Source organism: Mustelus asterias, chromosome 5, assembly GCF_964213995.1.
Source record: "Mustelus asterias chromosome 5, sMusAst1.hap1.1, whole genome shotgun sequence".
NCBI lineage: Eukaryota > Metazoa > Chordata > Chondrichthyes > Carcharhiniformes > Triakidae > Mustelus > Mustelus asterias.
In genome coordinates this window covers 148022593-148050279 of record NC_135805.1, presented here as the reverse complement: position 1 = coordinate 148050279, position 27687 = coordinate 148022593, and the positions used below count along the sequence as shown (strand labels likewise).

Sequence of the window (27687 nt, the reverse complement as noted above, 5' to 3'; positions counted from 1 at the left end):
CCAGCATTTTCTCTTTTAGTTTAAGTATAACTCCGAAAAAATGAGACAGCTCAAATCTTAACAGGTGAACAATCTTCAATCTTTAATATGAAACTCTAAGTTCGAACTTAACACTATTTATGTTCCAAATAAGCAACATCCTTCTTGCAGACCAAAGACCAATTTTGAATATAGTTAGCTGTCACAAATGTACTTGCTATAATGGATTTTATAGATTCTCCAGTGGAGGCTCGTGGTAGATCACTTTAATCAAAAGTTGTATTGGAAGATCATCTGGACAGCCATATGGAGTCTCTCTCTGCCTTCCATTTGCTCTCACACATTAGCATATCAAAATCTATTGATACAAAGTGGTGTATATTCTCCTGCACCCACATTTTATGTATGACAAAGGAAAAAATATAGTCATTGCTAATGATGCATGAACTATCTCAACCTTGGTGTTTTCAGAGATATTGAGATTTCAGAAGCCTGCAAATCTCTCCTAACATCAACTAGAACAGCCAAACTCCAACTCCTTTCTGCAAAACTCTGTTTCTTTTTGTTACAGATCGAGGGCTGCATGTAAACCACATCATCACATGACCCTGCCAATTACTCTAATCTGAAATCTCAGGGGGGGCTTAAGTAATCAAATATCCTTTACTTATATCTAACATAACCACTTGCAAGGTTATTCTTCTCTCCCAACTTCTGTGCTGTATTCCTACCAAATATACTGACTACCTGTGGAAAAAATTGAACATTAAAGCATTCTCCTGAAACTTAAAAGCATAATATATGTACAAAGCATTTGCACACTTCCATCACAGGGTGCTTCTGTTACCCCCACAGTCCAAAGATGTGTAGGTTAAATTGCTAAATTGTCTATTACTGCCCTAAAAGGTATAGGTGGAGGGCTGTTGTAGGCTGCAAAGAGACATAGATAGGATGCAAAGCTGGGCTGAAAAATGGCAGATGGAGTTTAACCCTGATAAATGTGAGGTGATTCATTTTGGTAGGACTAATTTAAATGTGGATTACAGGGTCAAAGGTAGGGTTCTGAAGACTGTGGAGGAACAGAGAGATCGTGGGGTCCATATCCACAGATCTCTGAAGGTTGCCACTCAAGTGGATAGAGCTGTGAAGGCGGCCTATAGTGTGTTAGCTTTCATTAACAGGGGGTTGGAGTTTAAGAGCCGTGGGGTTATGCTGCAACTGTACCGGAGCTTGGTGAGACCACATTTGGAATATTGTGTGCAGTTCTGGTCACCTCACTATAAGAAGGATGTGGAAAGAGTGCAAAGGAGATTTACCAGGATGCTGCCTGGTTTGGAGGGTAGGTCTTATGAGGAAAGGTTGAGGGAGTTAGGGCTGTTCTCTCTGGAGCAGAGGAGGTTGAGGGGAGACTTAATAGAGGTTTATAAAATGATGAAGGGGATAGATAGAGTGAACGTTCAAAGACTATTTCCTTGGGTGGATGGAGCTATTACAAGGGGGCATAACTGTAGGGTTCATGGTGGGAGATATAGGAAGGATGTCCGAGGTAGGTTCTTTACTCAGAAAGTGGTTGGGGTGTGGAATGGACTGCCTGCAGTGACAGTGGAGTCAGACACTTTAGGAACATTTAAGCGGTTATTGGATAGGCACATGGAGCACACCAGGATAATAGGGAGTGGGATAGCTTGATCTTGGTTTCAGATAAAGCTCGGCACAACATCGTGGGCCGAAGGGCCTGTTCTGTGCTGTACTGTTCTATGTTCTATGTTAGGTGGTTTGGCCATGGTAAATGTGCAGGATTATAAGGATAGGGTGAAGGGCAGGGTCTGGATAAAACACACTTTTGGAGAGCTGATGCAAACTCAATGGGCTGAATGGTCTCCTTTTGCACAATAGACATTCTTTGAATTATCCAGTAGAGGCTGCCGGTGTATCACTTTAATCACAAGTTGCAGCAGAATTGAAACTGGAAAGTTGTGTGAAGTCTCTCTCTGTCTGACATTCACTCTCACACATGGGCATATCAAAATCTATCAATAGGAAGCATTGTCTATTCTTCTGCACCCACATTTTATATATTGCAAAGAAACAGCCACTGGTATTGATGTTACAATCTCAACACCTCTCAAAAGAAAAAGATTTATGCAGTATCTGAAGTGCTCAGACTGTTGTCTCCTCCTTATCCCTCACGTTCGAATATAATCCTTCATCAACAGCACCTGGAAAAGGATAAAGTCAATGGATATCAACAAACTTGTTCATGGGAGTGAAGGACCATCACTGATACCTTTACACTGTTAATTGACCGTACAGCTACAGGGTATTAAAAGGGTCAGCCAGAAGGGACAACCTTCCACTTTTTGAACCTTTCCAAGTGTTTTACCAGCTCCTTTGTCAGGGGAAAACTCTGCACAGTTTACTATTGAACATCGATGGATAACCTGGTCCGCTCTTCAATTTGACAAAGGCAGCCTCGTGAGGTGGTGGCATGTTCCCGGATGAGAGCTGGCACTATGGTGGGGAATTTCAGGTTGCTGCAGCTTCACCAGCCATTTATGTGAGAAACTCTTAAACAACTTATACCCACCAACTGTCCAAAGGCAAGGCCAGAACAAAGCAGTGCACACAAACATTTGTTCCCTCCACCACCAACACATAGCATTAGCCGTGTGTACCGTCCTCAAGATGCACTGCAGCAACTCACCAAGTCTGTTTCGACATTCCCCCTCAAACATGCAAACTGTACCACCTAGAGGGACAAGATAGCAGATGCATGGCGATCACCATTACCTGCAAATTCCCCTTCTGAGCTCCAACAAACTATCCTGACTTGGAAATATATCAGCCGTTCCTTCACTGCCACTCGGTCAAAATCCTGGAACTCCCTCCGCAACAGCACTGCGAGTACCTACACCGCATGTGACTGCAGTGGGTTCAAGAAGGCAAGTCATCTACCACCTTCACAAGGGGGCAATAAGGCATGGACAATAACCATCAACATAACTTAGTGTTGGCATGGACAGAGTGAGAGAGCTTTCTAACTGATTTTGTTCCAATATGAAATATTGTGGAGACTGAACAAGTCTTCAGACATACCGTTACCATCTTTCTTCCTCTTGAAGAGTTTGAACTCTATTCCCAGGATCACCACAATTCCGAACAGGACAAGGATCCCGAGACACAAACGAATGGTGAATGTTTTGGATGTTGAACTAAACTCTGGAAGGTGATAGAGAGGGGAGAATGTTAATGTCTGATTCTCCTGCTCCACTGCAAAGGCCCCAACTTTAGTGAGGAGATCGAGTGATTCTTGTGACTCATGTATCAGGACAACCCAATCCCTCTGTACTGCCGCAGACTCCAATTACCCTTCCATTGAAATAATATTCTCTCTTCATAGTCTTCCAGTCAAAGTACAAAGGCTCACATTCTCCACATTATAATCTTTCTACCGTAGTATCCAACTTCCTCAAACTATCTAAATCCATTGAATAGAATCCATAGAATCCCTACAGTTCAGAAGGAGGCCTTCCGCTGATCAAGCCTGCCCTGTCGCTCTCAAAGAGCCTCAAACCCAAGAGTTCCAATAGATCCACCCTATCCTCATAAACCCATGCGTTTTGCATGACTAGTCCACCTAACCTGCACATCTTTAGATACTAAGGGACAATTTGACTTGACCAGTCCACCTAACTTACACATATTCGGACACTAAGGGGAAATTTAGCATGGACAATCCACCTAACCTGCAGATATTTGGAATATGGGAGGAAACCATAGCACCCAAAGAAAAACCATGCAGACACGAGGGGAGATCGTGCAAACCCACAAAGTCAAAGGGCAGAATCAAACTCGGGTCCCTGGCGCTGTGAAGCAGCAGTGCTAAACTCTTTTCCACCTGCGCCATCCTTCCCAGAACCTTACAACTCATGGTTATCGAGGACTGCAGCGGGATCTTGATCAATTGGGTCAGTAGGCTGACAAATGGCAGATGGAGTTTTAGATAAAGGCGACGTCATGCATTTTGGTTGATCGAACCAGGGCAGGACTTACTCAGTTAATGGTAGGGCGCTGGGGAGAGTTATAGAACAAAGAAATCTGGGGGTACATGTTCATAGCTCATTGAAATAATGCAGATGGACAGAGTGGTGAAAAAGGAATTCAGCATACTTGGTTTCATTGGTCAGAACATTGAATACAGGAGTTGGGACATCTTGTTGAAGTTGTACAAGACATTGGTAAGGCCACACTTGGAATACTGTGTACAGTTCTGGTCATTCTATTATAGAAAGGATATTATTAAACTAGAAAGAGTGCAGAAAAGATTTACTAGGATGTTACTGGGACTTGATGGTTTGAGTTATAAGGAGAGGCTGGATAGATTGGGATTTTTTTCTCTGGAGCATAGGAGGCTGAGGAGTGATCTCATGGAGGTCTCTAAAACAATGAGGGGCACAGATCAGCTAGATAGTCAATATCTTTTCCCAAAGTTAGGGGAGTCTAAAACTAGAGGGCATAGGTTTAAGGTGAGAGGGCAGAAATAAAAAGTGTCCAGAGGGGCATTTTTTTCACACAGAGGGTGGTGAGTGTCTGGAACAAGCTGCCAGAGGTGGTAGTAGAGGCGGGTACAATTTTGTCTTTTAAAAACTGTTTAGACAGTTACATGGGTAAGATGGCTATGAAGGGATAGGGGCCGAACGTGGGCAATTGGGATTAGTTTAGCGGTTAAAAAAGGGGTGGCATGATCAAGTAGGGCCAAAGGGTCTGTTTCCATGCTGTAAACCTCTATGACTCTATTTCTCCTCATTTTCATCCAGAGAGAGGGCAAGAGAGAGAGAGAGCGTGAGATAATGTAGGTGTGTCACAAGGTCCCTTCCTACCTTATTCACGCTTTCCTGGCTCCATGTATCTGAAATGGCATTTTATGAAACAGAAAATTTGGTCCTTCCATCATGAGGAGAAAAATGAGGAAAATAACACTCTGGGCATTAAGACCAGAACTTCAAGTTATATTCGGGAGCCGGACTAGAGTCCATAACTTTCCCTTTTTGGAAAAAAATGTGTGGACTTTTGCTCCAGGGTTTGTTTCCACTGCCAAAATGGGGATTTTCATATCAAAATAATCCTTATTTGCAACATAATTTAGTGCAAATTTAAGCTTACTTGTGACACTATTAAATGAACTTAAACTATATAACTCTAGCATAGGGAGAAACTCAACCCATAACATGTGAACAATGCTTCAAAAAAAAGGAAGAAATTTTAAGTTCTAACTGATCACTGTTTCAGTTTAGATTGGCACGGTGGCACAGTGGTTAGTATTGCTGCCTCACAGCGCATGGACCAGGGTTCGATTCCTTGCTCTGGTCCCTGTCTGTGTGGAGTCTGCACGTTCTCCCCGTGTCTGTGTGCGTTTCCTATCGGTGCTCCGGTTTCCTCCCACAGCTTGAATGACTTGTTTGTTAGGTGCATTGGCCATGCTAAAATTCACCCTCAGTCTATCCGAACAGGCACCGGAGTGTGGTGACTAGCAGATTTTCGCAGTAACTTCATTGCGGTGTTAATGTAAGCCTACTTGTGACACTAATACATAAACTTTAAATGAGCAACATTCCTTTTACAGGCTTAAAGCCAAATTAAATATAGTTAGCAATTACAAATGTGCTCACTATAATAACTGTCGTCAGCTTTGGAATTTTCGTAGAGAAAGTGAGTTTCAGAAACCTTTTGGCTTCAAGCATATTCCAGCTAAACCTCCAACACTAAACTGCAAAATCTTATTACTCTCTGCTGCATGTTCAGTTCTTCCCATTAACCACATTATCACATGACCCTGTCAATCCACTTCCCAAGGATGCTTTTGTGTAAAAAAAAGTCCATTAGCTCTATCAAAGTAACAAATTCCTAACTGAAATTATTAATTAACTTGCTTTTGCAACCATTGAGCTCAATCAGTTTCCAGAAACACTGACTGTCTGAATGAAACTGAAATTTTAAACATTCTACAGAAATGTGTGAAAAAAACAGCATATATATATACAACTGTAACAACCGCCTACTATGGTCACACGGAACAATGGAACAAACAATGGCAAAGCAGAGACAGAGAATGGGGAATATCTACTAGAGCATGAGGAGTTATCACAAAATTACATGTACATTGTTGTGAGACATTTAATGCCACTTGCCCGCAAAGCTAGATAGATACCCTAAACTTTCTGCCTTGGGATATGGGAGTGTTAGTTGGAGACCAGTACAGCTCAGAGTCTATTTCCATCTGAAGACTGGAAACCAAAGCATTGCAGTTGGTTTGGAAGGTGCTGTCAAAGGAGCCTTGGTGAGCCACTGCAGTGCAGCTTGTGGATGATACACATGACTGCCACACTCGTTCACAATGTATACCACCCTTGGTCAAGTCTGTTATGTGCTAACTTCCCTGCCCCACTGTACTCAACCTTCCTACTCATTATGTGAATCTGACAAGGGAAGATTTAGTGGACCAGCCTAATTGTCCCTTGAGAATATGATGGATGAGCTGCCTTCTTGAACCCATTGCAGTCTCTTCTCGCGTAAGTACACCCACAGTTCTGTTGAGGAGGAATGATCCAGGATTGTTATTGGACATCAGTCAGTGCCACGTGATGTAGGCACACCCACAGTGCTGTTATGGAATGAGTTACTTGATTGTCACTGGACATCAGTCAGCATGTGTGTTGTAGGTACACACACAGTGCTGTTAGGGAGGGCGTTCCAGGATTGTTACTGGACATCAGTCAGTATGTGTTTTGTAGGCACACCCACAGTGCTGTTAGGGAGGGAGTTCCAGGACTGTTCTTGGACATCAGTCAGTCCCGTGTGTTGTAGGTACACCCACAGAGCTGTTAGGGAGGGAGTTGCAGGATTGCTATTGGACATCAGTCAGTCCCGTGTGGTGTAGGTACACCCACAGTGCTGTTAGGGAGAGACTTCCAAGATTGTTATTGGACATCAGTCAGTCGGTGTGGTGTAGGTACACCCACAGTGCTGTTTGGGTGGGATGTTGCAGGGTTGTTATTGGATATCATTCAGACCGTGTGGTGTAGGTACACCCACGGTGCTGTTAGGAACGAGTTACAGGATTTGGGTTCAGCAGCATTGAAGGAACAGCCGATATATTTCCAAGTCAGAATAGTGAATGGGACTAGGAGGGGAAATTGCAGGTGATATTATTTATCATGTATCTGCTTCCTTGTCCTGCTAGATGGTAGAGATAAGGGATACCTAATGTTGGCCGATATTCCCAGTAATGGGCTGGCGGAGTGCTGCACTGTCACAGGTACCATGTCTCAGATCAGACGCCAAGGCAGAGGTACCAGCAGCATTGTGAGTTGGGATCAGAACAGAAAGTAAACGGCCACCATGTCCTCAGAAGGCACCGGGAAGTCTCCCAAATGCCCTGCAAGGTATCCATCTTCCAGCCAACATAATCTGAACAGATCATTATCTCATTGCTGCCTGTGGGATCTTGCTGTGCCCCCGTTTCCCTCACTGCGACAGCAGTGACGCTGCAATCTTTCATTTTAAATCTACTGAACACATGACAGAAGGTTCTGAACACTCGGGATAAATGTGAGCCTTTTCATTGGATGTGTCAACACTTACGTTTCACTGTTACCCGGACCCCATCGCTGCGGGGTGAGTGATATTCTCTTCCCTTTACCATCCTGCCATAGCTACAGGAGTAATTCCATGTCCCGGTTGTGTTGGTGTCTCTGATGGTGAAGTTTGCTGACTGCTGGGGACCAGGCACATCCAGGGTCCTGTCCTCTTCATCCTCTCTGTGTAAGTGAAACCGACCTCCATGGGCTAGAATGGATCCTACACAGTTAATGCGAATGGCCTCTCCTCTGCTCACCACACCTGAGGGCGGGTCGACCGAAATGTCAGCCTTGGGGAGTTCCTCTGCAATTGAACAGACACGGGGATGAATAGTTTACAGCACTCAGGAACAGTGACAGAGTCAGTGATTGGTGGGTGAGGGGACAGATCCCGGGGGTCGGACATGTGCTTCAGTCATGAGGACACATGGGTTAGATTACTGTCAGTGAGATTGGAGTTTCAGCGCAACGGGCAGTCTGTCCGGAGAATTTTACACTGGTCAGTAAGTACTGAGGGAGTGCTGCACTGTCGGAGGTAGATGTATATACTCTAGGATTTGAGCTCCATAATCCAGACCGACACTCCCCCCGGTGCCAGTACTGAGGGAGTGCTGCACTGTCGGGGGTAGATGTATATACTCTAGGATTTGAGCTCCATAATCCAGACCGACACTCCCCCCGTGCCAGTACTGAGGGAGTGCTGCACTGTCGGAGGTAGCTCTGGGATTTGAGCTCTCTCTCTCTCTCTCTACCCCTCCAGCAGCTTATAATAAATTAAGCACACAAGTTTAATTGAATTGAGAGTTATTATTGGGGATATAACAATCCCTTCATGCAGGAACAATGGGAAAGATATTCGGAAACTAAAATGCCTCTCACCTTTCACTGTTACCTCCACGAAGGCACTGCGATCTGAGTGGTAAACTCTCCCATTCACAGTTTTCTCAAAACTGCAGCTGTATTCTTTACTATCCTCTGGTACAAGGTCAGCGAGGGTCAAGATTACAGTGCGCTCAGAGTCTGAGACTTTCCGGGAATCGATAGGGGATCTGCTTTGCTTCTTGTACAAGTGGGAGATGTGGGCTGGGTAGCTGGAGGTGCAGTTAAACTGAACTCGTTCCCCCACTGTGACCACACCAGAGGCTGGCTCTATAGAGAGTGTGGGCTCTGGAAGTTTATCTGTAACAAATCGATCACACAGAGAAAATAAAATCCTTTATCAATACACCAGAGTGAATGGAAAATAAAGCACATTGTTGTTGCAGAGAGATGTGGAGGCTGTGTGGGGGGTCACTGAGGGATTTGAACAGGAGGATGAGAATTGTAGAGGCTGGAGGAGGTTATAGAGATAGGGAGGGAGGGAGCGAGGGAGGGATTTGAACAGGAGGATGAGGCAGGAGGAGAGAGGAAGGATCGCAGAAAGGTTAAATCAGAGGTTAAATATAATTCTAAATGACCACAGGAGAGAGAGGGGGGTGGTTTCTTCCCGCTCAGTGAGGAGGTATGAACTGGATGAACTGGCAGTGGAGGGATGTAACCACATTCCAAAGGCAATTGGATGGATTCTGAAACAGGAAAGGAATTGTTGGACAAGACGGGGACCAAATGGGATGGGGAGGGTTCGGGGTTGGGAATCTGTGCTGTGGGGGGATTAATTGGAGATTCCTTTCAATGAGACAGCAGGATGGGTGAATGGCCTCTTGCTGTGCTGTGATATGCTCTGATTCCGAGTGTTATGTTTGCCATTGAGAATGTTGGTGTGTCTCACTGACCTGTTACAGTTACCCACACCGGATCACTGCGTGGGGAATATCCCCAGGTCCTGTTGTTCTCAAAGTATTTTCTATATTGACAGGTGTAGGAGTTGTGACCTTTCGCGGGTAAACCTTCTTTAAACTGATGGGTAACGTTGTAGTTTTCTTCATTAAAATAACTGACTAGATCATTGTCATTCCTGTAGAATTCACCAGCACAGCCGATGAAGGGGAAATGACACGTGAGTGAAACTTCCTCTCCTGGTAGAATAGCACCGGATGATGGATCCAGAGACAGGGTGGGTTTGGGTAAAGCTGTAAAATAAACAATACGTCAGACACGGCAGCTTGGACACAACCCGACTTATTCAAGCTTCATAATGAATGAGTTCTGCTGCTATAACATCCTCAATAAACTCCTGTCTGACAATGTTAACATCAGCATTCCCTCCTCCCATCAGGGTAGGGGGTGTGGGAGAAACAGACCAAATGGGGCCAGATTTAAACCCTGCTCAATTCTACTCTGTACTGACTTCAATGAAGAGTGAAATCAAGCAAGGGGCAAGTCAACTTCATCCCAGCAGTTTTGTTCCGTACCTCCTGGGTTTTGCCCCCCTCCCCCAGCCCCAGAACAACAGCATCACCTGACATAATGCTCAGAATGCCAATAATTTTAATATCATCAGTGGGGAACATTTCTGTGTCTTGCAAGCTACATATTTTAATGCACAGACAGAAAGGACAGGTAGACACCTTGTGCCTGTTTCAGCTGAACAAAAAAGGTGAGAGCCATTTACAGATTCATTCCTCAGGGCAATGCTTTGACCAATCCAACTCAAGTTGTCTATTGTAAGTTTTCATCCAATGCTTGGCAGTTCACTGGTGCGTTCACCATCATAATGCCTCACAATCAGAATCCACTTGCCAACAAGTCAGCGCTCCCTTCTCAGAGAATATAAATGTGTTATTGTCTCCACTGGATCTTTATCTTTGCTCAATGTGCTGATCAATTAAGGGCAAAGGGCTTCAGTATAAATATTATTCAACAAGACATGAGATCAACACAAGCAAACAACTCGATTGATGAAGGTGTATAAAACGCTGGCAAGTGCCTCCACTGGTATATTCTGTACAATCCCTGGCACCAAACATTGGGAAGGATGTCAAGGTTTTAGCGAGGGTTCAGAATTGATTGACAAGGAACATCCCAGGGAGGAGAGACTTCGGATGCCCTGAACCAGAATGGATTCAATGGGCCGAATGGCCTAATTCTGCTCCTATATCTTATGAACTAGAGGGACAGTCCCAGGCAGAGCGTGCGTGGGATCTGGAATGTTTTGGCTCACAGTGTTGAGGAGGCAGGATCAATAACATTTCTTAAAGAAAGGAAATTGAATATGTGCCTCGAGTGAGAAAAAATACCAGTTTTTGGCAATGTGAGGAGGAATGGGATTCTCGAAATCACCCCTTCAAAGAGCTGGCAGGGATGCCAAGGGCCGAATGGCCTCCTTGTATGCTTGTGCCATTTTATGGTTCATGCCTCCTGTGCCAATGAGTGAGATTACAGCCGATGTGTCACCCTATTCTGTGTCCCACACCCCTTCAAGTTTTGTTTCATTCAAAATCAACCAATAATCAAAGATCAATTGCCAATTTGTGGGAAAGATTTCCAAACCTCAAGGTCATTTTGTTGTCTGAAGTGTTCCCGAACTCTGTGTATGAAATATCTTGCTCTAATCTCGGTTTATGACATACCTCCGGGTCCTAAACTCCCAAACTGGTATTTCCCTCCATCCACTGGATCTCTTCCCTCGATCATTTTATTCATTCAAGGGACATTGGCTCTGCTGACGAGACCCAGCATTTATTGTCCATCCCTAATTGCCCCTTGAGAAGGTGGTGGTGAGTCACCATCTTGAACTGCTGTAGTTTTGTGGTCTATGTACAACCACAGTGATGATGGGGATGATGATGATGAATTTTGATTCAAGCACATTGAACAAACGACTGATATATTTCCACGTCAGAATGATTGTGTGGGGCTTGAAGGGGAACATCCAGGTGGTGGTGTTCCCCATGCGTCTGCTGCTCTTGTCCTTCTAGGTGGTAGAGATGACGGGTTTGGAAAGTGCTCTCACAAGAGCATTGGTGAGTTGCTGCAGTAAATCTTGTAGATGGTACACACGGCTGCCGCTGTGCGTCAGTGGTGGAGGGAGTGAATGTTGAAGGTGGGGATTCACGTGTCGATCGAGCGGGGGCTGCTTTGTCCTGGATGGTGTCGAGCTTCTTGAGTGTTGTTGGAGCCGCACTCATCCAGGCAAGTGGAGAGTATTCCATCACACACCTGACTTGTGCCGTTGTAAGAAGTCTAGCAACACCAGGTTAAAGTCCAACAGGTTTATTTGGTAGCAAATGCCACTAGCTTTCGGAGTGCTGCCCCTTCGTCAGGTGGAGTGGAAGATGTGCTCACAAACAGGGCATACAGAGACACAAACGCAATTTACAGAATAATGATTGGAATGCTAATCAAGCTAATCAATGATAATACAGCTAATCTAGTCTTAAAGGTACAGACAATGTGAGTGGAGAGAGCATTAAGCACATGTTAAAGAGATGTGTATTGTCTCCAGACAGGACAGCTTGTGAGATTTTGCAAGTCCAGGCAATTTGTGAGGGTTACAGATAGTGTGACATGAACCCAAGATCCCGGTTGAGGCCGTCCTCATGTGTGCGGAACTTGGCTATCAGTTTCTGCTCAGCGACCCTGCAGTGTCGTGTGTTGTGTAGGCCGCCTTGGAGAACGCTTACCCGAAGATCAGAGGCTGAATGCCCGTGACCGCTGACTCACCATGGACTACTCTCCAGAATCGGTTGCATTCTTGGACACACGCATCTCCATGAAGGATGGTCACCTCAGCACCACACTGTACCGCAAGCCCACGGATAACCTCACGATGCTCCACTTCTCCAGCTTCCACCCTAAACACGTTAAAGAAGCCATCCCCGACGGACAGGCCCTCCGTATACACAGGATCTGCTCGGATGAGAAGGATCGCAACAGACACCTCCAGACGCTGAAAGATGCCCTCATAAGAACAGGATATGACACTCGACTCATCGATCAACAGTTCCAACACACCACAGCGAAAAACCACACCAACCTCCTCAGAAGACAAACACGGGACACGGTGGACAGAGTACCCTTCGTCGTCCAGTACTTCCCCAGAGCGGAGAAGCTACGACATCTCCTCCGGAGCCTTCAACATGTCATCGATGAAGACGAACATCTCACCAACGCCATCCCCACACCCCCACTTCTTGCCTTCAAACAGCCGCACAACCTCAAACAGATCATTGTCCGCAGCAAACTACCCAGCCTTCAGGAGAACAGTGATCACGACACCACACAACCCTGCCACAGCAACCTCTGCAAGACGTGCCGGATCATCAACACGGATCCCATCGTCTCACGTGAGAACACCATCTACCAGGTACACGGTACATACACTTGCAACTCGGCCAACGTTGTCTACCTGATACGCTGCAGGAAAGGATGCCCGAGGCATGGTACATTGGGGAAACCATGCAGACGCTACGACAACGGATGAATGAACACCGCTCGACAATCACCAGGCAAGACTGTTCTCTTCCTGTTGGGGAACACTTCAGCAGTCACGGGCATTCAGCCTCTGATCTTCAGGTAAGCGTTCTCTAAGGTGGCCTTCATGACACACGGCACCGCAGGGTCGCTGAGCAGAAACTGATAGCCAAGTTCCACACACATGAGGACGGCTTCAACCTGGATCTTGGGTTCATGTCACCCTATCTGTAACCCCCACAACTTGCCTGGACTTGCAAAATCTCACAAGCTGTCCTGTCTGGAGACAATACACATATCTTTATCCTGTGCTTAATGCTCTCTCCACGCACATTGTCAGTACCTTTAAGACTTGATTAGCTGTATTAGCATTGATTAGCTTGATTAGTATTCCAATCATTATTCTGTAAATTGAGTTTGTGTCTCTGTATGCCCTGTTTGTGAGCACATTTCACACTCCATCTGATGAAGGGGCAGTGCTCCCAAAGCTAGTGGCATTTGCTATCAAAAAAACCTGTTGGACTTTAACCTGGTGTTGTTAGACGTCTTACTGTGTTTACCCCAGTCCAACGCCGGCATCTCCACATTGTGTCCTTGTGGACAGGCTTTGGGGGGTAATCAGGAGGTGAGTTACTCTCCGCAAGATTCCCAGCCTCTGACCTGCTCTGGTAGCCAGAGTATTTCTATGGCTGGGTCCACCGCGTTTCATGACCAATGAATTTACTGAAAAATTGGATCAAATAAACGTCTAAACTTTTAATTTGAAGGGAATGAGACACTGATTGACTCCTGATGCATGATACCCAAGTATGATTCAGGTCACCATACACTGCACTGTTTTTAAGCAGATATATATCCTTTCTTATCTGTGGTGTCCTGAACTGTTCACTGCCTCTAACCCACTGTGTTACCATTGAGTGAAGTTACCCAGTGTCATTAGATTAGAATGCTGTGTTCTCTATAGTTTAATTTTAAACTTCATCAATGCTAATAATTTCTCTCATTTCAGAGTGACTTTAGACATTTAAAGAGGAATTTTATCAAATTATGTTACTCACGGTTTCCTTCGCTGTTTTCTATAAGTGAAGGGACTGGAAAGGAACGCATTGCAAAGGAAACAGAATGGTGAAACAATCCGTTAGAATATTGCACACCAATCTCGCCACAGAAACACTGCCACTGACACAGACAGAGCATGTCAAAGCTCCTGAGAACTGTAACATTGATGACTCAACACTGAGTCCAACGACTTTTGACTGTGACCTTTTTCCTCTGTCTTGATCCTTTTAACTATTCAAAAAGTACAATTGTGTCCCCAAGTAATAAACCCCCTCCCCCACTGGGCCACCTGTCACTTGTTCTCAAGTTTAGCTTTCACTGAGCACTGACCCTTGTTCTCTGATTGTCCCCATTCTGCTATCATACCTTCATGCAGATATTAGCACCTTCTCTAGCCCTTCACACTGCCATTCACACTCGCTGTACCCTACACATCTTGGGTGCAATGTCCCCGAGCTCCCACCAGTCACTGATGTCCTACTTTTCAGCTATTCCACCTCCCTCTTACACAGTATAAAATCCATCGCATTCTTCCCTCTCTTTAGTTCTGAAGAAGAGTCACATGGACCTGAAACGTTAACTCTGTTCCTCTCTCCACAGACGCTGCCAATCCTCCTGAAATTTTCCAGCATTTTCTGTTTTTGTTTTATTTTCAGATGTGCTGCATCTGCAGAATTGAATTTTTATTTGAACATTGCTTTCAAGTAACTGATGAAGAATTATTCTGGTCTCTGGCTCTTATCATCAACCAGAAAACGGGAGAAGAGGAAAGTCAACGGAACTGTAAGGAAGGGCAGGTGAGACGAACGAGTTTGATAAATCTTTCAACACACTGGCACAGACAGGATGGGACTGGGCCTGCTGTGTGTGGGGGTAGACACTAACAGAACTAATTATTCCAGACAATCTATATCAGTGTTTTCATTCCCATGTCATTGTGTGATCAGTGAGGCAGTCACTGAGTGCAGACACTTAAGATCATTAAGAAAAAAGTGGAGAGCTGTCAGGAGAGTTTATATTTTAGAGACAGTGGTTAGGATCTGGAATGTCCTGTCGGAGACAGCAACAGGGATAGCATGTGTGAGAAAGTTGCTGATAAAAAGGGGAAGTTCTTTAAGTGTTTGAAAGGGGAAATGAACAAAACCATTGGTCACTTTGAAAAGAGGAAGTAGAGAGAGAAATTAAAAACGATACAGAGAGATATGGAGACATAAGTTTTGCGAAGTTGAGTTTGTGACGTTGCAATTTGATGATGGCAAAGATGTAAAAAATTGTAAAAATGCGAGCGGGGAAAATACATTGTGGCGTCCCTTTAAAAGGTGGTGTTCTGTTTCAATGCTTGGAGGTTTAAAATGCAAACTACATCCAGAGTCCAAGCTGAAACATTTGCATCAAAAAGTCAAGCAGCAGTCTTAAACAAGACAACCTGTTTTTTTTTAAATTTTACCAATCAATTTAAAGCAGGCACTCAGCTACCAGGAACATATAAAATTTGAATTTGATGTTGTGAACAACATCAAACCAATACTATTGAAGGGAAGTTGATAAGTCATCACAGGGATAGAAGAGAGCGCAGGGCGGGGAGGGGGGAACAGGAGAGCAACTGAAGAACTGCCGCCTCTCAACCTTCGACAGGGAGAGAGCAAGTTTTTGCTAGCTTCAGATATCTCTTAAGAGAACACACTATCCAACGAGGGTACCAAATCAGAAGGAACTTATATACAGAGGAATCAACAGAAGAACTCCAAACAATTCCAAAAATCACAAACCTGGTTGTATTTTTGAGAGTGACTGAATTTCTTTTTGGTTAATGATTGAGTCTTGTATTTATCTGAACAGCATTCCATTGGAATCTTATTTTATTCAGTGTATTACTTGTTTAGTTAAAGTCCCCTGTTAGTTAAATAAATAAATTGTTAAATGTTCATTTTAAAGTGACTATAAGGTATTTCTGTCAGTTCCCACTAAACGTGACTGAAGAACAGTTCACACTTTCCCACACACTTTTAACAGTTTAAGAGGCGAGGTATTCCTCTTTCGGGAATTCAGCGTTACTCCTCAAAAGGGGGTCAACATCCACATCGTGACATAAGAGACAGAGAGATGGAGGGAGATAGAGAGAAATGGATGGACAGAGAGAGAGAAACAGGCAGAGAGAGAGAGAGAGATAGAGAGAAAGACAGCGAGGATGTGTGAGAGAGAGAGAGACAGAGGGAGAGATAGCAAGAGAAGCAAAAAAACAGGGAGGCATATTGAGAGAAAGAGTGAGAGACAGAGGGAGAACCACAGAGAGCCAGAGAGAAAGAAAGAAACAAAGAGAGATAGAGATACATAGAGTGAGAGACACAGGCAGAGAGACAGACAGACAAAGAGAAATAAAGAAATAGAGAGAGGTCGAGAGAGACACACAAAGAAACAGAGAGAGACAGATGATGAGAAAGTCTGAGGCACAGAGAGAAATTGAGCAAAGTAGAAGTAGAGAGAAACAGAGGGAGAGGTGAAGAGAAAGAAATAGACAGTCTCAGGGAAACAGAGTAAATGGGAATCAGATAGAGAGACCGAGGGAGAGTTGCAGAAAGAGGCAGGTGGATATGGAGAGAGAGAGTAATGGAATCTGGGGATCAGAACAGACACAAGGTCCTCTGTCTGGTTGGAAAATTTCTAACAAGATGTGGGTCGATGTTGCTTTGTGATGTTTCATTGCTGAATCACTTAGTGCAGTTACACAGAGTAAATAATCTCCTTATTAACGAGTCATGTTTAATGTTTGTCCCCATATATTCAGACCCTCTCCGGGGCATTTTGAAACAGTCACACACCAGCAATTTAAGACAATGATTGGACAATGGAGGGTTTGTGGCTTTGGAGATTTATTTTTCTTTGAGAAGTAGGCAGATGGGTATTGGCTTGTTGAAGGTCTGAGCTGAAACAACAGAGGAAATAATTGTGCCAACTTCCTTCTGAACGGTGGGGGGAGGAGGGTCTCCATCAGCATCTGAAGCGATAGGCTATCTGACAGAGTGTGTTTGATAATGGGCCGGGAAGAGATGGTGGGTGAGTGAGGGGCCGATTTGTCTCAGAGAAAGGGCACAGGAGGGGGAAGAGAAGGAGATTGAGTTTGCAAGAAGGGTTCTCTCACAGACAGGGTTGGAGTAGTAAGGACATAGGGTATGATAGACATGCTCTCAATGGGATCAAGGGGGAAGAGAATCCATAGAATCCCTACAGTGCAGAAGGAGGCCATTCAGCCCATCGAGTCTGCACCAACCACTATCCCACTCAGGCCCTATTCCTGTGCCCCACAGATTTACCCTGCTAATCCCCTGACGCTAGGGTCAATTTAGCATGGCCAATCAACCTAGCCCACACACCATTGGACAGCAAGAGTGGGGGGTGAAAGGGGTAATGACCCAAATGAGGATAAAGGCAATGCAATAGGCCTTTGGGAAGAACTTATCCAGGGAAGGGACATCACTAATAGAAGCAGGATCCGTCCATTCGGCCTGTCGAGCATGCTGCACTGTTCATGGTCCATCTCAATGTGGCCTTCACTCTACGATCCTGCCTCCTCTTCCTCCATAATCCCCTTCTCGATCAGAAATCTCCCTAACTCGGCCTTGAGTATCTTGAATGAGCCGTTGCCCCCACTGCTCTCTGGGGGAGGGGGAGGGGTGGGGGTGGGGTTGGGGGGAACTCCACAGACCGACTCCCTGCCAGAAAAGACATTCCTTCTCATCTCTGTCTTAAGGGCCAAAAGAGGTGGGAGAGTAGCAGTATTAGTTGGAGAGCATATTACAGCGGTGCAGAGGGAGGACAATTCAGAGGGGTCGTGTAACGAGTCACTCTGGGTGGAGCTTAGAAACAGGAAGGGCGCAGTCACTCTGTTGGGGGTGTACTACAGGCCCCCCAACAGCCCGAGGGAAGTGGAAGAACGGATATGTCAGGAGATACTGGATAGGTGCAGGAAAAATAGGGTTATTGTAGTGGGAGACTTCAATTTCCCTGGCATAGACTGGAAATCGCTGAGAGCTGGGACTCTGACTGGGGAGGAATTTGTAAAATGCGTACAGGAGGGTTCTTTGGAACAATATGTAGATAGCCTGACTAGAGAGGGGGCTATACTGGACCTAGTACTGGGGAATGAGCCCGGTCAGGTCTTCAAAGTTTCGGTAGGGGAACATGTGGCAAATAGTGACCACAATTCTGTTAGCTTTAGGATAGTGATGGAAAAGGATGAGTGGTGTCCCAAGGGTAAGGTGTTGGATTGGGGGAAGGCTAACTTTAGTGGGATTAGGCAGAAATTGGCAGCTCTTGATTGGGAGAGGCTGTTTGAGGGTAAATCCACATCTGGCATGTGGGAGTCTTTTAAGGAACAGTTGTTAGGGCGACAGGACAGGCATGTGCCTGTAAAAAAGAAGGATAGGAAGGGTAGGATTCGAGAACCGTAGATAACCAGGGAAATTGAGGGATTGGTCAAAAAGAAAGGAGAGGCGTATGTTAGGTCCAGGCAGCTAAAAACGGAGGGAGCTCTGGAGGAGTACAAAGAAAGTAGGAAAGAACTCAAACGGGGAATTAGAAAGGCAAAAAGGGGTCACGAAATGTCCTTGGCAGACAGGATTAAGGAGAATCCCAAGGCATTTTATTCATACGTTAGGAACAAAAGGGTTGTCAGGGAAAAAATCGGACCTCTCAGGAACAAAAGTGGGGAATTATGCTTGGAGCCCAAAGAAGTAGGGGAGATCCTAAATGAATACTTTGCGTCGGTATTCACAAAGGAGAGGGATGTGTTGACTGGGAGGGTCTCGGAGGGGAGTGTTGAACCGTTGGAGAAAATCTTCATTACGAGGGAGGAAGTGTTAGGTTTGTTAGAGAATTTAAAGACTGACAAATCCCCAGGGCCTGATGGAATCTATCCAAGGCTGCTCAGGGAGACGAGAGATGAAATCGCTGGGCCTCTGACGCAAATCTTTGTCTCGTCACTGGACACAGGTGAGGTCCCAGAGGATTGGAGGATAGCTAATGTGGTCCCGTTATTTAAGAAGGGTAGGAAGGATAACCCGGGTAATTATAGGCCGGTGAGCCTGACGTCTGTGGTGGGGAAGTTGTTGGAGAAGATTCTTAGAGATAGGATGTATGCACATTTAGAAAGGAATAAACTCATTAACGATAGTCAGCATGGTTTTGTGAGAGGGAAGTCATGCCTCCATAACCTGGTGGAGTTTTTTGAAGAAGTGACCAGAATGGTTGACGAGGGAAGGGCCGTGGATGTCGTCTATATGGACTTTAGTAAAGCGTTTGACAAAGTCCCTCATGGTAGGCTGGTGAAAAAGGTTGGATCTCATGGGATAAAGGGGGAGGTGGCTAGATGGGTGGAGAACTGGCTTGGTCACAGAAAGAAGTCTCACAACACCAGGTTAAAGTCCAACAGGTTTATTTGGTAGCAAATACCATTGTGGTGAACCATCGTTGGTTCCCACTCGATAGTACTGAGCCAGGGTCTGGCCAGTACTACAAGGATGTACATATGTTACTGTTGGGTTGTGCTACTTGTTGCTGTTGGGGTTAGGGTGGGGTTGTTACACCTTTGTACTGTAGTGTTGTGGTACATCCCAGTCGGGCTCCGCCTCCTGGGAGAGGTATAAAAGTCCCTGCTTTGGCTGGGACCCCTCAGTCTGGGATCGTGTATATAATTATTCGCTGCTTCATTACAGTAAATAAAAGCCTTTATTTCCCGAGCATCTAGCCTCGTGTTTGATAACGCGCATCAATTTTATTTACTGTTGTTAAACTCTCGTCAAAAAAAAAAAGAGTATGGAGCAGATCCTGAAGCCGGAACGCCTTACATTAGATCCACGTGCGGTGGGCGCCTCAAACACCTTCGACCACTGGCTGAAGTGCTTCGAAGACTACCTGGCAGCCTCCGCAGCGGTCACCACAGATGATGACAGACTCCGGGTCCTCCATGCGAGGGTAAGCGACACTGTCTACCTCGCGATCCGTGCGGCCACCGATTATACAAAGGCCCTCGAGCTTCTGAAGAAGCGTTATATCAAACTGCCCAATGAAATACACGCTCGTTACCTCTTCGCCACTCGACGACGGCAGTCTGGTGAAACGATGGAGGAATACGCGAACGAGCTCCTACAGCTAGCCAGGGGCTGTAACTGCAAAGCTGTGTCGGCTGAGCAGAGCATGAACGACCTCGCCCGAGATGCGTTTGTGGCGGGAGTCGGATCGTCGTACATTCGACTTAAACTATTGGAGAAAGGTAACCTTGACCTTACCCAGGCAATCGAGCTAGCAGAGATGCTGGAGACGGCCTCCAAAAGCTTAGTATTGTATCCGGAAGACCACGTGGAGACAACGTGGCAGGAGCAGTCGCCAATCCCTCCTCGTCCCTCGGGTTCAAAATGCTGCGTAATGGCGTGCTCACACTCGGGCCAGACGACGGCAGCAGCTCCGGGCGGCCCGCGGTGTTACTTCTGTGGGGGAGCGAAGCATACTCGGCAACGGTGTCCCGCTAAGGCTGTGTTATGCTCTGCCTGCGGTAAGAAAGGGCACTATTCGAAAGTGTGCCGATCTAAATCTAGGAACGGCAGTGCGGCCTGCGATTCTTCAGAGCTCGGCTCTTCGTCGTCGAAATCATCGAGGGGTATGTCCACGTGCGAGGCCAGGACGACGCCATTACGGTCGACGGAGTCGGAGGTGTGTGACCACCAGGGGTCGCTGAGTTTGGCGCCATCACCCACGTGCGACTTATGGGAGCGGCCATGTTGGTCGGCACCGACCGCGAACGACCAGCAGGGGTCCTCCTCGTCGATTTCAGCTGCCTGCAGTGGCACTCAGGAACCAACGGTGGCGTCGATCATCCTGGACCAGGCCAAGCCTCATAGACTTGACAAATCTATGATGAATATCCAGCTTGCCTGAGTCCAGAGGATGGTCGCCACTGCAGGGCGTGTCAGGACCCCATGGACTACCGTCACCTCAGGGTCAGCCGGCCTGTGAGTCCGTGGAAGAACAGCTGGACGCCGCCTTGGGGAGAACGCCACCGCAAGTGCCTACTCCGGTGTCACCGCCGGTATTGAGGAGGTCACAACGACGGTGCGGTCCCCCTGACCGTCTGAACTTATAGACTGATGACACTTTATTCTGTTTTTTGTACCCCGCCGGCCTTGTTCTCAAAGGAGGGGTGAATGTGGTGAACCATCGTTGGTTCCCACTGGATAGTACTGAGCCAGGGTCTGGCCAGTACTACAAGGATGTACATATGTTACTGTTGGGTTGTGCTACTTGTTGCTGTTGGGGTTAGGGTGGGGTTGTTACACCTTTGTACTGTAGTGTTGTGGTACATCCCAGTCAGGCTCCGCCTCCTGGGAGAAGTATAAAAGTCCCTGCTCTGGCTGGGACCCCTCAGTCTGGGATCGTGTATATAATTACTGGCTGCTTCATTACAGTAAATAAAATTGATGCGCGTTATCAAACACGAGGCTAGATGCGGCTCCGCCTCCTGCGAGAGGTATAAAAGTCCCTGCTCTGGCTGGGACCCCTCAGTCTGGGATCGTGTATATAATTATTGGCTGCTTCATTACAGTAAATAAAAGCCTTTATTTCCCGAGCATCTAGCCTCGTGTTTGATAACGCGCATCAACCATAAGCTTTCGGAGCACAGCTCCTTCGTCAGATGGAGTGGATATCTGTTCTTAACCTGGTGTTGTGAGACTTCTTACTGTGCTTACCCCAGTCCAACGCCGGCATCTCCACATCTTGGTCACAGAAGACAGAGGGTGGTAGTGGAAGGGTGTTTTTCCGGCTGGAGGCCTGTGACTAGTGGTGTACCGCAGGGCTCTGTATTGGGACATCTGCTGTTTGTGATTTATATAAACGATCTGGAAGAAGGTGTAACTGGGGTGATCAGTAAGTTTGCGGACGACACAAAATTGGCAGGACTTGCAGATAGTGAGGAGCATTGTCAGAAGCTACAGAAGGATATAAATAGGCTGGAAATTTGGGCAAAGAAATGGCAGATGGAGTTCAATCCTGATAAATGCGAAGTGATGCATTTTGGTAGAAATAATGTAGGGAGGAGCTATACGATAAATGGCAGAACCATAAAGGGTGTAGATACGCAGAGGGACCTGGGTGTGCAAGTCCACAGATCCTTGAAGGTGACGTCACAGGTGGAGAAGGTGGTGAAGAAGGCATATGGCATGGTTGCCTTTATAGGATGGGGCATAGAGTATAAAAGTTGGGGTCTGATGTTGCAGATGTATAGAACGTTGGTTCGGGCGCATTTGGAATATTGCGTCCAGTTCTGGTCGCCACACTACCAGAAGGACGTGGATGCTTTGGAGAGAGTACAGAGGAGGTTTACCAGGATGTTGCCTGGTATGGAGGGGCTTAGTTATGAGGAGAGATTGGGTAAACTGGGGTTGTTCTCCCTGGAAAGACGGAGGATGAGGGGAGACCTAACAGAGGTGTATAAAATTATGAAAGGCATAGATAGGGTGAACGGTGGGAAGCTTTTCCCCAGGTCGGTGGTGACGTTCACGAGGCGTCATAGGTTCAAGGTGAAGGGGGGGGAGGTTTAACACAGATATCAGAAGGACATATTTTACACAGAGGGTGGTGGGGGTCTGGAATGCGCTGCCAGGCAAGGTGGTGGAGGCGGACACACTGGGAACGTTTAAGACTTATCTAGATAGCCACATGAACGGAGTGGGAATGGAGGGATACAAAAAAATGGTTTGTTTGGAGGGATACAAAAAAATGGTTTGTTTGGACCAGGGAGCGGCACGGGCTTGGAGGGCCGAAGGGCCTGTTCCTGTGCTGTATTGTTCTTTGTTCTTAATTTAGAGAATCTTTCTTTTTAAACTGACACTCCCCCCTACTCTTAGCTGCTTTCATGAGGGGAACTATCCTGTCAGCATCCCTCCTCTCCACTCCCCCAGCCCTGAGAATCATAAATGTTCCAACAAGTTCACCGTTCACAGCTCAAAACTCTAATGAGGAAAGCTTCAATCTCTTCTCAGAAGACGGCCCTTTATCTTCCCCTCCACCCACAGCCCTGAGAGGTTTGGGTGGCCGTTCCCCTGCCTCGTTCCAAATCTCTATTCATCAAAGGCCCTTCAATATTTGAGCACACCATCCTGGTTGATGATGCCAGGGGAAACGATGGCCTAGTGGTAGTATATTTAATCCAGAAACTCAGCTAATGTTTTGAGGACTGGGGTTCGAATCACGCCACAGCAAGTGGTGGAATTTGAATTTAACAAAATGTATCTGGAATTAAGAATCTACTGATGACCATGAAACCATTGTCGATTGTTGGAAAAGCCATCTAGTTCACTAGTGTCTTCGAGGGAAGGAAATCTGCTGTCCTTACCTGGTTTGGCCTACATGTGACTCCAGAGCCACTGCAATGTGGTTGACTCTCGGGAAACAACGGATGGGCAATCAATGTTGGGCAGCCAGTGACGCCCATGTCCTACAAATGAATTTTTTAAAAATCCAGGGAGAGAGCGGCTGAGAGAGTGCTGTTATGTCAGTGATACTCTCTTCCAGAACATGGACACTTAACAAAGTCGCTGGATTTGCTCTCAGTACAGTAAGAGGATTAAACATAAGATTTAAGACAGGGTGCTTGGATGCAGTCTCCTGGGGTTTTGAGGTGACAAGGCTGGAATGATTTAGCCAGTTGGTACCTAACCTCATCATGGGCAAAGCTTCCTTGGTCGCCAGGTGGGAGCTGGTGAACCATCTGCCTTTGTGTTGGGGAGGAGGTGGGCTCTGCACACATTATCACAGGAACCCACCAATTGAGACCCATTACTCAGTGGGTTCTGAGGCTGTACACTGGGATCGCTGGCTGCAAACTCCCTGTTAAGATAAGCGACTGGATCAGGTAGATGTTTGGAGGGAAAGGCTGATGGAGGGATACAAGGACAGAATACGTCTGTTTCTGCTTGGATGGATGATAAACGCCAACAATGATTATAAACAACCCATTGCAGTCTTGTATTGATCAATGCCATTCCATGAAGATTAGCAGCAACAAAACTATATTGGGCCCATTTTTTAAAAAAATATTCATTTGCAGGAATTGGGTGTCGCTGGCTCGGACCAGCATTTATTGCCCATCACTAATTGCACTCGACAAGGTGGTGGGTGAGCCAAAATCTTCAACCTCCTGCAGTTCCATGTGATATAGGTACACCCACAGTGCTGTTAGGGAGGGAGTCCCAGGATTGTTATTGGACATCAGTCAGTCCCGTGTGGTGTAGGTACACCCACAGTGCTGTTAGGGAGGGAGTCCCAGGATTTTTATTCAAGATCAGTCAGTCTCGTGTGATGTAAGTACACCCAGAGTGCTGTTAGGGATGGACATTCCAGAATTGTTATTAGACATCAGTCAGTCTGTGTGATGTCCCCACAGTGCTGTTAGGGAGGGAGTTCCTGGATTGTTATTGGATACCAGTCATAGGGTCATAGAGGTTTACAGCATGGAAACAGGCCCTTCAGCCCAACTTGTCGATGCCGCCCTTTTTTTTTAAACCCCCTAAGCTAATCCCAATAGCCAGCATTTGACCCATATTCCTGTATACCCATCGTACCCATGTAACTATCTAAATGCTTTTTAAAAGACAAAATTGTACCCGCCTCTACTACTACCTCTGGCAGCTTGTTCCAGACACTCACCACCCTCTGTGTGAAAAAATGGCCCCTCTGGACACTTTTGTATCTCTCCCCTCTCACCTTAAACCTATGTCCTCTAGTTTTAGACTCCCCTACCTTTGGGAAAAGATATTGACTATCTAGCTGATCTGTGCCCCTCATTATTTTATAGACCTCTATACGATCACCCCACAGCCACCTACGCTCCAGAGAAAAAAGTCCCAGTCTATCCAGCCTCTCCTTATAACTCAAGTCCCGTGTGGTGTAGGTACACCCACAGCGCTCTAAGGGAGGGAGATCCAGGATTGTTATTGCACATCAGTGGGGAGGTGATGGCCTAATGATATTATCACTCAACTATTAATCCAGAACCTCAGCTAATGTTCTGGGTGCACAGGTTTGATTCCCACCACAGCAGTTGGTGGAATTTGAATTCAACAAATAATGTCTGGAATTTAGTATCTACTGAAGACCATGAAACTATTATCGATTGTCAGACAAACCAATCCGATTCACTGATGTCCTTTAGGGAAGGAAATCTGCTGTCCTTACTTGGTCTGGCCTACATCTGACTCCAGAGTTCACAGCAACATGATTGACTCTCAACTGTCGTCTAAGGGCAACTACAGATTGGCAATATAGTCTGGCAAGCCAGCAACGCCATATCCCACGAATGAATAAAAAAAACATACCAGTCAGTGTAGGTGCACCCACAGTGCTGTTAGGGAGGGTGTTCCAGGATTGTTATTGGACATCAGTCACTCCCATGTGGTGTAGGTACATGCACAGTGCTGTTAGGGAGGGAGTTCTAGGATTGCTATTGGACATCAGTCAGTCCCATGTGGTGTAGGTATACCCACAGTGCTGTTAGGGAGGGAGTTCCAGGATTGTTATTGGACATCAGTCACTCCCATGTGGTGTAGGTACATGCACAGTGCTGTTAGGGAGGGAGTTCTAGGATTGCTATTGGACATCAGTCAGTCCCATGTGGTGAAGGTACACCCACAGTGCTGCTAGAGAGGGAGTTCCAATATTTTGAGTCAACGGCAGGAAAGGAACGGCCGATATATTTCCAGGGTGTGATGGTGTCAGTTTGGAGGGGGAACTTACAGATTCCCAGTTATCTGCTACCCTTATCCTTCTAGGTGGTAGAGGTGGCGGGTTTGGAAGGTGCTGTCGAAGGAGCCTTGGTGAGTCGCTGCAGTGCATCTTGTAGATGGTACACACGGCTGCCACTGTGTGTCGGTGGTGGAGGGAGTGAGCGTTGAAGGTGGGGGTTAGCGTGTCGATCGAGCGGGGGCTGCTTTGTCCTGGATGGTGTCGAGCTTCTCGAGTGTTGTTGGGAGCTGCACTCATCCAGGCAAGTGAAGAGTATTCCATCACACTCCTGACTTGTGTCCGTGTAGATGGTGGACAGGTTTTGGGGGGAATCAGGAGGTGAGTTACTCTCCACAGTATTCCCAGCCTCTGACCTGCTCTGGTAGCTACAGTATTTATATGGTTGGGTTCCAGTTCAGTTTCTGGTCAATAGTAACCCCAGGATGTTGACAGTGGGGGGATTGATGTTGATATCAGTGTAAAGGAAGAGGAAGCGGAAACGGGAGAGATCTTAGAAACTGGCTCAGATGGAGAGGTGTGCAGATATTTAAATGCTACACTCTGGGGAAATGAAACACATTCACAAACAGATGGAGTAAACCTCAGGCAGACAATGAAAAAACACAGATGTGGAGAAAATGGTGGAAATTTTGGAGCTATTCCCTTTTGAAATGGAATGATAAAATGATGGTTTGAACAGAAGACTTAATATAAACATTGACTGGGGGTGTGGGACAAACACAAATAGATTCCTTCATGAATTTAAAAGTAGTCAGTGTTGTTTCACTCTGTTTTCCACAATGTCAGTCCTGATCTGGTGTGTAATTAGTTAAAGGACAATCATTGTAAATGATCAATGGGTATTGTGAGGATTTTATTTTTAACAAGCGTGTCGTTATAAACACATCGGCTATTTCTGCAGAGGCTAACGTGGAAACTGAACAAATGACAAGTCAGAAAAAGGGGATGTGGGAGATTTCTTAACAAAACGAGCAAAATAGAACTTGTTAATGTCCAGCGAGCGAGTGAGATTGACGGAGATAGAGAGTGAGAGAATACAGAGAGAGCGCCAGAGAGACAAACACACATACAGAGAGAGAGAGTGAGAAAGAGGTAGAGAGACAGAGAATGAGAAAGTGCGAGTGAGAGACTGAGAGGGAGAGTAACTGAGAGAATAGGGAGAGCCACAGACAGATAACTGTAGGGGCTGGAGGAGGTTACAGAGAGAGAAGGGAGGGAAGCGGTGAGAGAGTGATTTGAACTGGAGGATGAGAATTGCAGGGGCTGGAGGAGATTACAGATATAGGAACGGAGGGGTGAGTGAGCGATTTGAACAGGATGAGAATTGTAGGGGCTGGAGGAGGTTACAGAGATAAAGAGGGAGAGGGCGAAGGAGAGATTTGAACAGGAGAATGAGAATTGTAGGGGCTGGAGGAGGTTACAGAGAAAGGGAGAGTTTAAGCAGTGTTGGAGATTAAACACGAGGAGGAGAATTTTATAATTGGGCTGCTGGTCAGGCAGCAGAATGGGTATTTTTTTGCAGGGTCCGAGGTGTGAGAAAGTGAGCAGGGGAGAGGTGGGACATCTGAGATTGAACAAGCTAGGTGAACATTGCTGAACTCACTATTTAAACTGTAGAGAAACAAAGGGTTTGAGTTTGTGGCAATCTGTGAAATAATCGTTAACACTGAGTGAGATCGGCCTCATTCGAACCATTTCAACAGAGAGGTTTCACACGAAGAAACCTCCCGCTCGACCCTCATCCACCTCTCTCTCCCAGGGACAGAAATGAAGACAGACTCACCAATCAGCAGCAGCATTGAGAGGGACACCACCCAGAGACTGGCTTTCACACAACACAGAGACATCTTAAAGCAATCCTCTTCTG

General features: G+C 46.1%; 1 protein-coding gene across 1 annotated transcript; it reads right to left on the bottom strand.

The window, feature by feature from the left end:
* Positions 1-59: 59 nt before the first annotated feature.
* On the bottom strand, positions 60-27687 carry LOC144493889 (leukocyte immunoglobulin-like receptor subfamily A member 1). Its single transcript, XM_078213472.1, has 7 exons — positions 27604-27687; positions 14027-14059; positions 9389-9685; positions 8496-8795; positions 7621-7920; positions 3076-3198; positions 60-2198 (listed from the first exon to the last, which is right to left on the bottom strand). The coding sequence occupies exons 1-7, from the start codon at positions 27665-27667 to the stop codon at positions 2140-2142; spliced, it is 1176 nt and encodes a 391-aa protein (XP_078069598.1). The 5' UTR covers positions 27668-27687; the 3' UTR covers positions 60-2139.

Coding starts and splice junctions, on each gene's coding strand:
- LOC144493889 (XM_078213472.1), bottom strand. CDS start 27,667: ATGTCTCTGTGTTGTGTGAAAGCCAGTCTCTGGGTGGTGTCCCTCTCA. Junction 14,060..27,603: donor CTCAATGCTGCTGCTGATTG/GTGAGTCTGTCT, acceptor GTTCCTTTCCAG/TCCCTTCACTTATAGAAAAC. Junction 8,796..9,388: donor GGTGTGGGTAACTGTAACAG/GTCAGTGAGACA, acceptor GATTTGTTACAG/ATAAACTTCCAGAGCCCACA.